At 47.2% G+C, this 16827-nt stretch overlaps 2 protein-coding genes and 2 pseudogenes across 2 annotated transcripts; all 4 read left to right on the top strand.

Annotated features, from left to right (window-relative positions):
• Window positions 1–218: 218 nt before the first annotated feature.
• LOC119296360 lies at window positions 219–358 on the top strand (annotated as a pseudogene).
• A 1411-nt stretch (window positions 359–1769) lies between these two features.
• LOC119357225 lies at window positions 1770–4714 on the top strand (annotated as a pseudogene).
• A 2155-nt stretch (window positions 4715–6869) lies between these two features.
• Window positions 6870–7753, top strand: LOC119349512. The gene is made up of 2 exons (XM_037617557.1): window positions 6870–7193; window positions 7388–7753. Exons 1-2 carry the CDS (start codon window positions 6910–6912, stop codon window positions 7548–7550), a joined length of 447 nt encoding a protein of 148 aa, XP_037473454.1. The 5' UTR covers window positions 6870–6909; the 3' UTR covers window positions 7551–7753.
• Window positions 7754–13001: 5248 nt separating this feature from the next.
• On the top strand, window positions 13002–13707 carry LOC119349503. The gene is made up of 2 exons (XM_037617547.1): window positions 13002–13194; window positions 13408–13707. The coding sequence occupies exons 1-2, from the start codon at window positions 13019–13021 to the stop codon at window positions 13583–13585; spliced, it is 354 nt and encodes a 117-aa protein (XP_037473444.1). The 5' UTR covers window positions 13002–13018; the 3' UTR covers window positions 13586–13707.
• The last annotated feature ends 3120 nt before the right edge of the window (window positions 13708–16827 follow it).

The raw sequence follows: 16827 nt of genomic DNA, 5'->3' as shown, positions 1-16827 counted from the left end.
TGAACGACTTATTCCGAGAGGTTCTTGTTAAGGTCACCTCCATCCACAAGGCACATGAGCTTTGGATTGCAATCGCGAGCATGTTCTCGTCGCAGTTTCAATCACATGTGAACGACAACCACATCACCCTCTCCAACGCGTAGAAGGGAACCCATACTGTGGGTGTCTACTTTGCCTACATGCTCTCCCTCGCTGTCGAACTCGCTACTGCGGGAAAGCCGTTGGACGAGGACGAGGTGATCTCCTACATCATCGTCGGTCTTCACAAGGAATGCCAGCCCCCCTGGTGTCGACTCTCGATGCCCGCACTGAGGCGGTCCCCTCGATGATCTTTTTGCTCAAATGAGTAATTTTGATCAAAGAGTGGAGATGTTTCATGGCTCGAGCAACACCGCCGATTTCAAATCTTGTGCGACGTGGTGGTGGTTCTTTCTACTGTTCCCCGCCGTGGAAAAAGGGCAAGAGAGGCGGCAACATCAGCACCAACAACCAGCGCTCCAGCGGTTGCCCCTCCTACACCAACAACAGCGGCCATCGCAACAGCTCCTCCAAGTCCTCACGGATGTTGTACATTGTCAGATCTACGACAAACCAAGCCCGCCAAAGATTGCTAGTACAGGTTTGAAGAAGATGATGGTGACTCTCCACATGACGAGAAGGTGGCCGGCGCCTATGAAGGGTCATATGGAGTCGGCACGAATTGGTACGTTGACAGTGGCGCCACAAGCCACATCACTATTGGACTTGAAAATTTCACCAGGAAGGAGAAGTACTGCGGCCAAGATCAAGTCCACACTGCAAGCGGAGCAGGTATGAGGATCCAACATGTTGGTCAATCAGTTATGTGGAGTGAAGTGGAGTGGACTAGTTAGGGTTTGGTTCTAAGAGGATGGAGATAAATATATGTGGGGTCAAGATGGGCCTACATGGCTCCCGGCCCTCTGCATATCTGCCACCTATTTGAGCTAAATATGAGAGGTGCCGATCAGTCCGAATATTTAAGGCCGGTGTGAGGTGTTTGGGTGGTTCTTTTTTTTTATCCGCCAATGACGGGCCGTCCACTTAAGCTATAGAGGGTTTGGGAGGCTAGGCTATAAATCCTTCTGCCTGCAAGAATAGCTGGACTCTGGTGTTACCACAAGCATATGACAACACATCTCTACCAGCGCTGCTGGTCTTTTCTTTAAGCTGCAGTTCATCTGGTTGATTAGTTTTCAACCTATCTTTGCTTCTCCATTGCAGCCTCTTTTTCGGGCTCTGTCTCTTATTCTTCAGTCTTTTGCCCCTGTAATTTGTAATGACCCCATAAGCTGTCAATGGAAATTTAGGCACCTTTCAGGTGCCTTGCTTTGTTCAAAAAAAAAATCCTTTGGTAGCTAAAGTAGTACTACTAGAAAAGATGCTTGGCTATAGCAATGGAAAACGATTAAAAACAAGCGGTTGATTTCTCACTCGCGTAAGCCGCCTCGCGCACCAACCACGTGTCCCTCTGTGGCCCCATCGCTCTCTCGTCCCCGCTTATCTGTTCCACAGCCGCACGGCCTCGTTCGCTCTCTTTCCCGCATCTCATTCCCCTCCACCGACGATGCATCCACCAGCGCCGTCGCAATCCGCTGTCGCGTCGCAGCGCCCGCCGTAGCCGACGTCGCTGTACAGCAGCATCCCCACGCGCCATCGTAGCTTCCGCCGTCGGCGTCGCAGCTTACCGCCATGGCCACCGCGCTGCGTCGCAGCACCAGTCGCCAGCAACGATGCACGCAGCATCCGCCATGGCCGCCGGCGATGCGTCGCAACTTCCATCCATGGCCACGCTGGTGCGTCGCAGCTTCCACCATGGCCGCCCTGCTGCGTGGCAGCACCCGTCGCCGCGCAAATCCGCCATGGCCGCCCGCGCCGCATCTAAGCTTCCGCCGTTGTCGCCGTCCGCTGCGTTGCAGCTTCTGCCATGTCTGCGCCGATGTTGTCGTTGCAGTGAAACGTCGCGGCGGCTACCTGGGCTCCAATGTAGCACTCGCCACTCGCCGTCGGTGCTGCAACGCAGCAGGAAGGGGGACGCCGGAGACGGGGTGCTCGTCGTCGTCTAGTACGAGGACGGTAGTAACTGCTGAGAGTTGCGTCAGACGGCGGCTTTCGTCAGCGTCTACAGTCACCGGAGCGTTGCTGTTTGCTGCAAGTCAGTGGTGAGCCACGCCCACGCGACGCGAACACCGCAGGCAAGCGATGCTAGCGGCCGGCGCAGAACGCGAACCAATAGGTCCTGTTTGCCTAATCGAACGGCTGGGAGGTGTGGATCCTACGGTTAAGAAGGCGGATGATTTTCTCAACTTTTCAACCGGCTGATGTGTAGCACTGGCTAATTGGCTATTGGGGTGGGGTCCGACCCGGACCGCCCTTGTCTTGTGTAAAAATGCTAGACATACAAAGGTTTGTAAAAGCCTGTAAACTGTTTTCATCTAACAACCAATCACAAACCTCGACCCCCTGATTTTCAGAGGGGTGGGCCGTCCCGCTCACCTGTTGGCCAATGAACACTAGCCCACCCTGTAAAAGCCTGTAAACTGTTTGTACGTGTAGCATTGCTGTTGTCTTGTGCTAACTACTACTCCTACTACTTGTACTACGTAGTCCCCAAAACCCTCGTTGCACGTAGCACCTACGTCGGTCCTACGCGGTTCAGGAGACTTGTGTAGATCGAGTAGACCCGAACGCACCGATCGATCGCGCGCTCTGCCGCCGCCGCCATGATAGGACGCCGGAACGCAGCAACGCCGCCGGGATCGCACCACGGCCGCAGCAGGCCGCCGCCCCGCAAGTTCAAGTTGGTCCCGGAGGCCATCTCCACCGGGGACGGGGACGGTGACGGCGGCACCGTCTTCCGCGTCGGCCCCATCATCGGCACCGGCTCCTTCGGGGAGATCTACCACGGCACGGACGCCGAGACCAAGGAGGAGGTCGCCATCAAGCTCGTGAGCCAGCCCCCTCCCTTCATCCTCTTCCTTGTCTTGTTCATTAATTTGACACGCCTCCCTCAATGCACTCGTTGTTCGGTTTTCTTCATTACAACTGCTTAATTATTTGCCACGCTGCTTGCATCGATCTGTACGTCCCAGGAGTCTCTCAGGGCGAGGTTCCCCCAGCTGATCTACGAGGCCAAGGTCTACAGGAAACTCCAAGGACAAGGTAATTCTTCACCCATGATGCAACTGTGTTTGCTTATTAATCTCTCTGCTTAATTTTGTTTGCAATTGCATACATATAGCCAACATTAGTATAATAATTCTTTGTGTGCTTGTGCATTGGCAGCCGGGATTCCAAATGTCCGGTGGTTCGGCGTCGAGGGCGACTACAGCGCCCTGGTGATGGACCTGTTGGGTCCAAGCTCTCCCTCAAGACCGTCCTCATGCTTGCCGACCAAATGGTACACACATACATACATACATACATACATACATTTGCTTTGCAACGCAATTAAGCTTCCAAATTCCATTGTTCATGCCTGCATCATGTGGTGTTTTAGTTAGTTAACGCGTGTCTTCTGTTTGTTTTTTGGGTAGATTGACCGGATCGAGTGCCTCCACACCAACTCTTTCATGCACAAGGACATCAAGCCGCAGAACTTCCTCATGGGCCGTGGCAAGAGCGCCAATCTGGTACTATCATAGATCAATTACCAACTTGTAGTTCATAGATCATTGCATAGTATTCCATTGTTCTCTTTGTATTTTCATGCATTGATCATTGCTAGCAGGTATGTATGTTTACTTGTTTTCTACTAAGTTTTTCCCACGTTTCTCTGCATGCAGGTTCATCTTATAGATTTCGGAATCGCGAGGAAGTACATGGAGACGTCCAAGTACGGCAAGAAGCACATCCCATACAGGTAAACATGCCATTTTTTTAACATTGATTCATAGTAATGAGCAATAATGTGTTCTCAATTACCCACAAGTCAACAGTTTTTTTTGGAACAAAACATATATATTAATTACATGTTTTGTCTATTTAACCAAATGCAGGGAGAACATGATGGGCCTGCAAGGGACGCCGAGATACGCTAGCATAAACAACCATCTCGGAATCGGTAAGGGTTTATCTCATTCTACACATGAATATGAACTCCAGTATATTCTGCAAGAGCCCCTGGCCAAATTAAAGCCATCCAAAGTTGTTTCCCCTTGAACTTCTCACAACTTTCGATCTGTCTTTTTGTTATGCACCAAAAATCTTACACCCACCTGATTCCCTGCAGAGCAAAGCCGGAGGGATGACCTAGAATCCGTCGGCTACATGCTGCTCTACTTCCTCCGAGGAAGGTCAGTCCTCTCCAGCTTAAGCTCCTGCGCTCGATCAATCTCTACCATTCCCTCTCCCTGTAGTTAATGCACACTGCTAACTAACACATGGTGTTGTTGTTGCTATATCTGTCCTCAGCCTCCCGTGGCAGGACGCGGACGCCGGGAACCACAGGGAGACGCACGACATGATCAAGGACATGAAGATCGCTACCTCACCCGAGGAGCTCTGCCGCGGACATCCAGCCGAGTTCGCGTCCTACCTCATCTACTGCCGCTCGCTGGGGTTCGAGGACGAGCCAGACTATGCGTACCTCAGGAAGCTGTTCAAAGACCTCTTTGTTCAACAAGGCTTCGAGTATGACTACGTTTATGACTGGATGGTTCCCCGGCATTATTACAAAGACGACTACCGGTACTGAGTTTTCTCTCTGGAGAGAGGAGGATGCGATGCCAAATTGAAAATTTGTACCAGTTGTAATTCTGTGGAGGAGCAATGTTCATTCCGCTGTTGCTAGCTTGGGAACTGAATTTTTTGTGGTTATTCATCTTGTCGAGATTGTTTTACGATTTAGCAAGGCAGGGAAGATTTTGTTTATTTGAATGGCCGGCTAGCTGTAGAAACGTTAATTTCCGTAAATATATTCAATAAAGTCAATAGTGGTTAAATCTCTACTATTTAAAAAGAATGTAAGGTTCTCATTTCACCTTTCTTCCCACCACCCCTTCGTCCAACCTTTCATGTACGTATATGATAATCAATCATCTTAATTTACTTACCTTCTGAACCAATTCCACTTTAATTTACTTACTAATAAACTTATCTCTATCTCTACTATACTACTTAAAAAGAACGACCTTTCTTCCCACACCCTTCGTCCAACCTTCCATGTATCTGATAATGAATCACCTTAATTTACCTTATGAATCAATTTCACTTTAGTTTACTTACGAGACTTATAATAAAAATATAAGGTAATTTAAGGGCAGAATTTGATGAACATTTATTTACACAATTACATTATTATTGACAGGTAAATCACTAGCTAACGTACCAGAATATTTATATCCCGTTGCAACGCACGGGCATAGTACTAGTAACAAAGTAATAAATATATAAACCGTTACTACTGTTTAACCATTACTCCTGGGATCTAAAATAAAGAAACAACGTAGATGCACACACTCACATCAGCACACTGCACCTGCGCTCACAGGGATGATGCACACGTCGGTAAAAGGTGCACCCTCTCCGTCCCATAATGTAGTAGTGTCAAAAAACGTCCTACATTATGGGACACAGGGAGTAATTATTAGTAGGGTTAATTTGATAAATATCACTCGAATTCTGCGATTCCGAGAAACGTCACTGCAATTTCCAAATTTTGAATAATGCCATTTTCAGTGGTGTTTTCCAAGTAAGAACGAAAGGAATAGGATATCTACAAAACAGCCTGAAGGACCGGCTTTTTGAATTCAAGGTGATGCCCCGGCAACCTTTCAACAAGTCATGAATAGTGTTTTTAAAGAGATATGTTGGAAAGGGGTATTGGTCTTTTTCGATGACATTCTAGTGTACAGTTCTACCATGGTGGAGCATCTCAAGTTGCTAGAGGAAGTGTTCCGGCAGAACAAACTTTTTGTGGGTGAGCCAAATTTCATATTTTCTCATGGCTTGTTAAACCTTTCTTTTTTCTTTTTGGATCATAACCAAATAAAAACTTCTCGAGTTATCAGAATCCATAGTCAAATTTAGTCCTTGGTTATTCAATTTAGATGAAATAGTAATAGTTTGGTTCACAATGATATACTACGAAATCCAATCTGATTCAATTGCAAAAGTTGCAGTGGCATTTTTCATGGGGCGTCAGCTCTGAAGTTTCCTGGGATCACTGACCCGGAAACTCTTGAGGCTCTTGCATGTCGGTAGGCAATTGCTCTTGCTGAGGAACTGGGCCTTCAAAGTATTCTCATATCATCCAACTGTCAAAGTGTTGTTGGAGACATCGAGGTGACAAAGAATCTTGGCGGACACACTATGGTTCTTCAGGCGATCGGATCAGTTCTTTTGGCTCATGAAAATTTTGCTTCGAACAGCACACCACTAATGGAGAAGCTCATAGAGTAGCCAGAACGGCATCCTCGATGCATGGATGCAGGCCGACACTTATGGCTAAACTCTTCCCCATCCGATTTATGTATCCCTGTAAACTTTGATGCTCCCGCTTTTAAGACACTTATTTTGAGACGGAGGAAGTATTATGCAATAAAGGTAGTGTTGTTCTTCTAAAAATAAAGCTGCTCCTCTCCAACCCTACCTCGTCTAGAGTTAATCATAGTCCGTCTCCACCACGGATCAATCTGGGAGATCGGTCGATCGATTGACGATTAGGGTTCCTCGCTCGCCGCGGTTAGCTGTTTTTCTTTTTCCTTTTTCTTCTTGTGGGATTAGGATTACTACTAGGGGGGGAGGGGGGGGGCAGGGCCTCTTCTCTGGGTTGGTTATACGTGGCACAAGCACCATCCCTATTCCCTCTGATCTGATATACATAGATCGACCAGACCAGACCAGGAAGACCAGAGAGCATCCGGCATAAATAAACATAACAAGAAATCGATGGCGATGGCGATGGCGGCGGCGATGAGGGTCGGTGGCGGCGCTCTGCTCCGGCGGGCGCCCGTGGTGGAGGCAAGGCAGCGCCTCGTCCACACGACCCCGGAGGAGATGAGAGAGGTGGCGACCCGCGCGGCGCAAATCGGCAAGACAAAGGAGCAGCTGTTCGACATGGTCATTGACCTCAATAGCAACTACAACGTTCCCCACAGCATGAAACGGGAGCACTTGCTGCTGTCACAGCGCCTCTCTTCACAAATCCAGCCTAGACCATACGACCCAGCCTGGTAACAACTACTCTACTGCTGCTGCTGCACTATCCTTCTAGTACTTACTATCGATTTGGATTTACACATATTCATACTATATATTGTTTGCTTTTAGATTTGTCTCTAGATAGATTTACATATATCTGGTATTCTGGTCTGGTCTGGTCTGGTCTTTGAGAACTCATCTCATGTATTGTGTTGTTGTACCGTAGGCGTTTCTGCCGACGCACCGAAAGACGCAATACTTTCTACAAGTTTGTGGGGGTGACTACTTGTGGCCTTGTCGGCTCAGCCGGCCTCTTCTTGCTCCTACACGGACCTCATCATCGACCAAAGAAGTGGGTTGTCGACTGGTGGGACAAGCTAACCAGTTAGAATCCATCCATGCCCTGCTTCAACAACATATATATATACTAGAATGCCAACAAGACTAGCTTCCTTGTCATGAGGTTTATGTTAATTAGCTTTGCTTGGCTACCAACTAAGTGCTATTATATGTTTGGACGGTCTATCTATCTTTTTGTCCAACGATTTCTACTTGTTCGACTCTTGTCTGCACTCGTATTTATACCAGGGCTATGCTAGGTGTGCAACTGCTTTATTTACTACTCCTTCTGTTCACTTTTATAAGACCTTGAAAACATTTCAGACAATGCTCAAAACAGCCTATTTTGAGTTGTCTGAAACGACTTACAAAAGTGAACGGAGGGAGTACTCAACAAATGTTGCCTCTTCCAATGACGAGCCGTACGACTCTTTCAAATTCAGTAAACATCAAGTATGAAGTCAGTGTATCACAACTTCCTCATCGGAACACCAGCTGCTGGTTCGCCTAGCTGAAATTGCGTAAGGGCCATCAGTCTCTTGTTCTACTTTACCATGTCGGCAAAAGAAAAATGTTCTACACTAAGTTCTGCACATAACCGATAGTTTTACTCTAAAGTTACATACTAAAGAGTGTCTAGTACATTGTAATGCTATGGTACCTCTAGCTCTATGCTCATCCCACTTGGGAAACACTGTAAAAGATCCAATGAAATCAGACACCCTCCCTAAATTTTGTCTCAGATATGAACTGATTATGAACCAGCTGCACAAGCATGTTTTGAGAGCACAAAACAGAAGCAAGCAAATCCGTGAATATCAATCCATTATTGCACATATAAGTCTGTACAAAACCCTGACGAGCCCTTGGCTGGTGGTGGAGAAGTTCCGGGCGTACTTCGACACTTGAGGAAGGTCGTGCGTATGATGATGAGAATAAAAGGATTTCTAACTTCGATATAGTTAGACCGTCCTTTTGAATTGCACATATAAGTCTAACATAAAGTTGGATCCGGTCCTTTTGAATTGTCAGTTTGTCCATCATGATTCTTGGGAAGAGACATTGGCAATAATTCACCTTGGACAATTTATTTGTGAAAAAATGTATGTCTATTTAAATCACACATAAAAAAATCTCACCACCTTGGTCCGCTGGCTGCAACACACACACATCAACATTGGTATTCCCTCCTCCCATAATATAAGATCCTAGCTTGCAAAACGATCTTATATTATGAGACGGGGGGAGTACATTCCTCCACTGGCTATTAATTATCGCAACTGAACTTGAACTTGAACGAGCAGGGCTTTCCTACATAAAGTTGTGCTTAAATTTCAGTACCAACCAACTGAAGTGAAATGAAATAAATAGCTTGCAAAACAAGCTTTCCTACAGAAAGTTGTGCTTAAATTTCAGTACCAACCAACTGAAGTGAAGTGAAATGAACATGCATGGTGTGAATCAACCAATCGACAACATGGCTGGACGTCCACAACCAGCCGCGTGCAAAAAACAAGTGCAAATTGGTGACAGGGAACTTGGCCGGCCGGAGATGATGGCCTCTAGCTAGAGCAGACAAATGATGATAAAGGATTTCCTTCATTTTATATTATAAAGCAACTATCATATACAACCAGTTTGCTGGAGCGCAGCACAAACAAACCCCAAAAAAAACGAGAGAAAGAAAGAGAAACAAATGCCGACACCGACAGATCAACGAAGCAAGGACGGCCGACATCTGTTGCACCCTCCGGAGAAGTTCCACCGCACTCCTAGCACTCCGAAGCCTCGCGTACCAAGCAACACCTTCGGGAAGGAAAGCGACGACAACGCCACTGCTGCCCGGACAAGTCCTAGAGTTTCCCCCGGTACGCGGTTGGCAGTGAGGAAGGGGTATCACCGACGCCCCTCATGAAGGTTCAGCGGAGCCCGCGGGCGTAGCCGCACCGCCAGGGATTTCTCCCACCCCGAAACAACCACCGCCACCCCGGACGATTGGAAGTGCACCACCCAACATGCCGCCCACCAGCCTGTGCCACCACGGTCACCGAACCAACTTCGCCGTCTCACTGAGGCAACCAACATGAGACCTCTAGGGAGAACAAGGAGACAACGGGCTCGGGGACAACCGCAACGCAGCCGACAGGAGGGGACAACCTCCACCGCCGCCCCGAGCCGACCGGACGCAGCGACAGGGACTTACCAGGCCTCCACAGGCCCGGACGGATCCCAAAGGGTCTGGACAGTTCCTGCTGCCACGCTGCAGCACGCCGACCGCCGGAGCCGTCACCACCCGCAGGCACTGACGCCTCTCCACCACCACCAGGGAGCCGCGCCCGAACCGCCGGCCCGCACCCGCCCAGATGGGGCCCGAAAGGGCCCAGATCTGGGCCGAGCAGGCTTCGCGAGCAAGCAGCACACCACGCCGCCCCGCAGCCAACGAGACCACGCCGTCGTGTCAAGGGCGCTCGAGGCCCACGGGAACCCTGCCGCCGAACCACACCGCCGCCAGCCGAGGAGCGGCGCCACCATCAGGGGGGCCCCGCGTCCCCTACACGTGCGGGGAAGGAAAGGCCCGCCGCCGCCAGTGCCGCACGGACGGGGCCCGACGGACCACGCCAGCGGCGGCGGCAGGGAAGAAGGAACTGGAGGGGCTGGAGGAGAAGGGGGTCGGGGGTTTGTCCATCGCCGGCGGGGTGGGGGCGAGCGAGCGAACAGAGCCTTCGTGTTCCGCCTCTCTCACCGCTCGAGCAAATAAATAGAGCGGTGAACACTGTTTATGAATTATGATCTCATTCGTGATCAGTTAAATCACGCGAGCCTGGAGTGCACCTCCCTATTTAGTTAACAAAATCTTGGCGAGACGACGGTGATAAATATAGCAGATCAAAATCAGAGGGCAAATGAAGCGGAGATGATTGTGAGGCTAGGGCGGCGGCGGTGGGAGAGGCAGCAAAACGATGAAGGCGATGTCAAACGACATCGGGTAAGAAGAGGCGTTCCCTGACCGATTCCTTCCACGAGGGTGACGAGAAGGAAGACTCTCAGATTCTGGACATGGTATTGTGCATCTGTGACGTCGTTGGCCACGATGGCGAGGCGGTGACGGTGACCATAGCGGCGGGAGCTTTGGGCCCTGTGCAGGGAGCACACACTCAGGTGGGAGAGGGATGCAGCGCGAGGGGGAAAATGTCATGGGCTGGTGGCAATCTATGGGCTGCCCGAGATGGGAATGAAACCCGCCTTCCTACGGGAATTGGTGAACCCGGAAAAGGATAATCCACACCCCTCTTCTAAAGAAAAGATAATCCACATCCCCTGGTTATTGGGGGACTTTAATAACATATGGTATGAGGAAGAGAAAAATAATGACCGCTTCGACTAGACTTCTTATTCAACGTTGATATTGACAGTTTGAATTTAAGGGAAGCCAAGATGTGGGGATGACAGTACACTTGGGCTAATAATTGTTTGGTGCCGACATACGAGAAACTCGATCAGGTGCTTATGGATACTGAGTGGGAATTAAAATTCTCATTGCCAACTGTGTGTGCCCTAGAGCGTATTGAGACACTTTCAGACCATGCATCTATTACTCTTCATTCTAACTCTGATGTCTCCCCACATGCTCGCCGACCATTCAAATTTGAATTAACTTGGTTACATCGGGAAGGCATTGCAAACATAATCAAGAATGTTCAGTAAAGCCGCACAACTGGAAGCACGTCCATTAAGAGATGGAATTCTAAAATCCATGCCGCAAGGTAGTTCCTTTCTGGATGGGTGAAGCACATCAGTGGTATGTATAAGAAAGAAAAGAAATGACTTGCTGCCATTATTGATGATCTCGATAAAATCACAGAGACTCACACTTTGCCTCAACAAGAGACTGTGATGAAAAATCAAGCCAATGAGAAAATTGTGCATCTGTTGAGAGAGGACGAAATCAAATGGTACCGAAGATCCAAAGTCGATTTCATCCTGGTCAGAGACAACAATACACATTACTTCCAAATGTTCGCTAATGAGCGACATAGGAAGAAGTGTATTTTAGCCTCCAACTAGATGAGGGACAGATCGAGGGCCAAGAAGAGTTAAAGCGATATATAACGAGATACTACAAGTCTCTATTTGGGGCTTCGGAGGCAAGGAATTTTACCCTCGATGAAGATCGAACGGATGACATCCCTTAAGTCACGAGGAAGAAAATGGCATACTCACGACACCTTTCTCCGAAGAGGAGATCAAAGTTGCAGTGTTCCAAATTGAACATAACAAAGCTCCAGGTCCTAATGGTTTCCCCGTAGATTTTTATCAGAACTTCTAGGACATTACCAAGTCCGACCTTATTGAGTTGTTCGATTTTTTTCACGCATGCCAACTTGACCTATCGAGGATAAATTTTGGTCATTTTGTTGCCTAAAATTAAGGAGGCCTAATTTTGGTGAGATAATTTTCAACACAAGCACTGAAGGAGGGTGTACTCCATCACTACATTCTTTGAAGCCATGGCCGAGATATCCACACACAGCACACAAGTCCGGAAGACACTCATACCTGACAATGAACACCTCCTGCTTCTTCCCCTTAACAAGAGTAACAACATTAATCCTAACTCGCACCCTGAAAAGGTTTCCCTCGAAGTCGTGGGATTCCGGCTCAGGATAGACATATTCCCCAACCTTTGCTGCCAAGGATTTCAGTAGCGGGTAGTATCTATTTGGGAGGTCGTGGATTTGTATCCATATTTCAAGAGTATCTTAATTAGGGCAAAGGAAGATAGTCTGGTGAAGCCATCATAAGGTGCCAACATGACAGCGTTGCCGGGGAAAGTCCAAGGCCCCTCCTCCATCACTCTCTCCAAATCCCAAAGACGGGAGAACTGCAACGTGTACAAGTTGCCCACCGAATCGTCACCTCCTTGTCCAGGTCCCAGGCTACCCTCATGTTCTTAAAGAACCAAAAATGGCAATAGTTACCCCGCAAAAAAATGGCAATAGTTTTTTTTCTTTTCATATGAACTTGGGCTATGGCCATCCACCGCGTCGTCCTTTCTGGAATCGCCTCCTCATCATCAACCACAACGTCGTCGAGATCCTCTCCGGAGAGCCCCTAACTCCTTTAGCATCTCCTCGACCTCGCACGTGTTCATCCCCAAGCTCGAATCACCTTTTTTTCTTTTGAGGGGAGGACTGAAAAAGGCCAAAGTGGATATGTGGGTTGGGCCTTGGGCTGGAGTATACCTGAGGCGAGCGAGCAAGGGAAAAAGAGCTTCGTGCAGATCCCCAAAAAAAAAGAGCTTCGTGTTGCAGACAGGAACGAAGGCACCTCCCTCTGATCTGATATATATACTGGAGTAGAATCGATTGATTGGATCATCTGGCATCAAGTGAAGAAGTCGATGGCGGCGGCGATGAGATTCGGCCTCGGCCTCGGCGGTGGCGCTCTGCTCCGGCGAGCGCCCGTGGCGGAGGGAAGGCGGCGGCTCGCCCACAGCAAGCCCTGCAGCCCGGAGGAGATGAGGGACGCGGCGGCCCGCGTGGCGGAGATCGAGGAGGCCAAAGAGGAGCTGTTCGACAAGGTGCATGGCATGGTTACCACCTACGATGTTCCGCGCAGGATGAGTCGCAAGTACATGCTTCTCATGCAGCGCCTCTCCTCGCAAATCAACCCTAGACCCCAAGACCCAATCTGGTAACTATCTTGTCTCATTTGATTATTATTTCGCATATTGTTTGTTATATGTCCCATAGATAGTACTAAGACTAAGCTACAAATCTAATGGATTAGATAGTACTAAGACTAAGCTGCAAAAACGTCTTTCATTAAGCTACAAATCCAATTCATCAATGTTATATATTCCATCTCATCCGTATATTTTTTTTATTGTATTGTATTGTTTTGCAGGCGTTTCTGTCGACGCCATGAAAGACGCAATACTTACTACAAGTTTCTGGGGGCATGTACGTCTGGCCTTTTGACTGGAGTTGGCATCGGCTTGCTCGTGTTTGCTCCACCAAAAAAGTCTGTTGCCGACTGGTGGGACAAGTTACTAGTTGAATCCACCTCTTCCACGGCATACTAGTTGACACTGCACTAGTATCAAAAACGCTCTTATATTAGTGTTATTATATTATGGGACGAAGAGACTAGCTTGTCATGAGGATTGTATTAGTCATCATACATATAGCTTAGCTACTAGTTTTATCTTTTGGGCAGTCTATCCATCTTACATCGGCTTGTAAGCCTATGTTTCTTGTTTGACTATAATCTACTCGTATGGCCTTTGCCCGCTACCTAAGCTCTTTCAACACATATTCATGCTGGCCGGCATGATCATCATCTTTCCTCCCTACCCATTATTTCCAATGCTTGCTTCACTATTTTTTGTTGCTGCTGTTGTTGAGCACGGTCGATGATGCTCTAATCATACGGCTACGGAACCGCATATATATTTTTTGGCCGTAGGAATGTTGTTTCCTGCTATGCTAGCTAGGTGTGCAACTCCCTTACTGCTGACAAAATGATGCCTCTTGCAATGCCCAAATATGAACGTAACAACAAAGATATATATGTAAGTAAATCAGGAGTAAACAGAGACACTATCAGATCAGAACTTTCCCATATTTGCTACTCAGCGGAGGTTTGCTGCTCACCGACGCTGAGGACGAAGGCCCTGCAAACACGTTTTTCTCGCTTCAGCATCACTCCTGCCATCTACGCTTGCATTTCTGTCCGTGAAGCTCTCTTGGAGCACAAATGCCTAACTGGAGTATCAACACCTTCATCCTTCTTCTTTTCTTTTTTTTTGACAATGCAACACCTTCATCATGCTCTTGAGTCTTTGTGATGCCATTCATGAGGTGGTTCCGACTAACGGTCTCTGCCATGGATAGCCTACACTACCAGGTCGGTTTGCAAGGTCCGGTATAAAAATCTTTTGCAATAGCTATACGAAGTGCTTGGGTAAATTAATAATTTTCTGATTAATTTAATTCAGAAATACAATGTGATGATGTCACTAACAGTATTAATCTCATACTAATATGTAATACGGGAGTGCATACTAGGCATAGAACATGCATATCTATGAACTTACTAAGCACTGTAAATTAATAATATTTATGTTTAATTTTCTTTTTCCTTTTTCTGGTTCGATGAACTTTTTTTTAATCGTAAACTTTTTCTTCAAATCGATGAATTTCTTTTTCGCAAAATTGTTTAACTTTTTTAAAAATCAAAGTTTGATGAATTTTTTTTCAAATTCAATGAACTTTTACAAATCGTTTTTTTTTTTGCAAATTCGATGAACCTTTTTCCAAATTGATTTTTTTGCAAATTTGATGATTTTTTTTCAAATTTGTGAACTTTTTTCCAAAATCCATGAACATTTTTTAATTCACAATCTTTTTCCTTTTTTGTGATTTTTTTTTGTTTTTCCATAAGTCAAGGGTTGGCATGGCATGTTAAATGCGATCAAGCGCTCGGCATACATCGGCCGGCCGACAAGCGATGGCCCGTGGGCACCTGGACGCTTCCGTGGCGCTTAACGCGCCCCATAGGAGCTCTATGCATGCGTGGCAGGTAGTAGCGGAAGTAGCTACATGAGAGGACCAGTTCCACGAAAGTAGAAATTGCAATTTTGAAGCCCATTGTCTTGCAAATTTTTCACTTTCTTTTCGGGTGGGACGCCACTTATGGCTAGGAGGTCCCTATGATATTGTAATGATCCCTATGAACACTGAATAAAGTGGAGTGTGATTGTTCTAAAAAAACTACGTGAGAAGACACCAAGCGGAATTTGTTGTGAAAAAAAGCCTCGCAAAGGACCGGTGCTATCCATCGAAGGAAAAGGTAGAAAAAGCTAATTGACCTACAACCTAGCACGTGGTGGTGGAGTTATCTTCACGGTGAACTGCACACGGGAAGGCTTATATGATGGGGTTTGGCTTTATTTCTTTGTACATGGTTGTGTATGAAGATGGTAGCGTGAGGGTCTGTGGTGTGCGTGATGGGATGGCGATGTGCGTACAAGGTTCGGAGGAGTCTTGAGCGCATCGTGACATGATCATGCATACACAGACCGTTAAGGAAGGCACGGAGATGTGTGGGGCGTACACGACGCGGAGTGGGACATGCCAGAGACTATCCGGGGAAAAGATGAGACAAGTGCGAATTTGACTAAGGATGACATAGGGCAACGGTGAAATTTCTTCAAGTTTCATACATAAGTTAAGAAGGAGCCGAGATGTTGAGTTCGGGTAAGTATTATATGTGGCGTTCAATATGTGAGTTGTTCTTTTTTCATGTAGACAATAAACGGTATGCTTCATCGACTATGTCCAGACGAATGAACTCGGGAAGGATCAAAGCCAGGAAGAAAAACTCAACGCGAGGATTAAAAATATCCTAACCTAAACTACTAACCAGAGCGGAGACATCAAGATTCCTCTCCCCACTACCGGTCGTCGGAGCGGCAAGCAGAGGGAAAGTGAGTCCACAGGCTCGTCGATGAAGTCCGAAGGGGAAGGATTGTCCTAGCCTCTTAGAGTCGGGAGAGGAAATAAAAGGGCATATTAAAACTTTCATCCCTAGAGTTACTAAACTCCTAGGAAATGGAGCGCCCTGGTGCATCGTGGGTATTGGGCTAGTGGGTCCCATTTTTAGTGAATAGTATAGGGATTGACCGTCCCATTCCCCCGCCCCAAGTGCCCCGAATTTGCCTCACGAGGAGCCTTTTTTAGCTACCCAACATTTTTTTGCACAATTCTTAGGATTGGGTAGATGTTAGAGGGCACCTTTTGCCATCTCATGCCCTACGTGCTCAAAAATAGAGTTGATGTTGAAGATGCTCTAAAGGGATTGATTGATTGGATGTCCGCGTCATAAACCGTTTCAAGAATGCCCGCTCATTATCATTTTTGTAATATATATATAGGAAAAAAGGAAAGTAGGGGAGGGGCCATCTTTGCCATCGAGCACCCTCGGTTTCTCAATACTTACTCCCCCGAGCCCTAGAGCTGGTCAGGTGCTCATGCGCGGAAATCCCCAATCCCTCCTCCTCCTCCTCACTTTGATCCATGATACGTTAATTTTGCATCATGTTTACCTACTGTTATTTATAATGTTTTTATGCATAATAATGCTTTTTGGAGTAATTCTAATGCCTTTTCTCTCATAATCTGCAAGATACACAGAAAGAGGGAGAATTTCGGCAGCTGGAAAATCTGGACCTGGAAAAGCTATGCCAGGCCACCTATTCTGCACAACTCCAAATGGGCTGAAACTTCACGAGGATTTTTTATGGAAAAAATAAGAAATACTGGA

The sequence above is a fragment of the Triticum dicoccoides genome, chromosome 1A (genome assembly GCF_002162155.2).
Source record: "Triticum dicoccoides isolate Atlit2015 ecotype Zavitan chromosome 1A, WEW_v2.0, whole genome shotgun sequence".
Lineage (NCBI taxonomy): Eukaryota > Viridiplantae > Streptophyta > Magnoliopsida > Poales > Poaceae > Triticum > Triticum dicoccoides.
This window is presented reverse-complemented; position numbering and strand designations above follow the sequence as displayed.

Coding starts and splice junctions, on each gene's coding strand:
- LOC119349503 (XM_037617547.1), top strand. CDS start 13,019: ATGAGGGACGCGGCGGCCCGCGTGGCGGAGATCGAGGAGGCCAAAGAG. Junction 13,195..13,407: donor AGACCCCAAGACCCAATCTG/GTAACTATCTTG, acceptor ATTGTTTTGCAG/GCGTTTCTGTCGACGCCATG.
- LOC119349512 (XM_037617557.1), top strand. CDS start 6,910: ATGGCGATGGCGATGGCGGCGGCGATGAGGGTCGGTGGCGGCGCTCTG. Junction 7,194..7,387: donor AGACCATACGACCCAGCCTG/GTAACAACTACT, acceptor GTTGTACCGTAG/GCGTTTCTGCCGACGCACCG.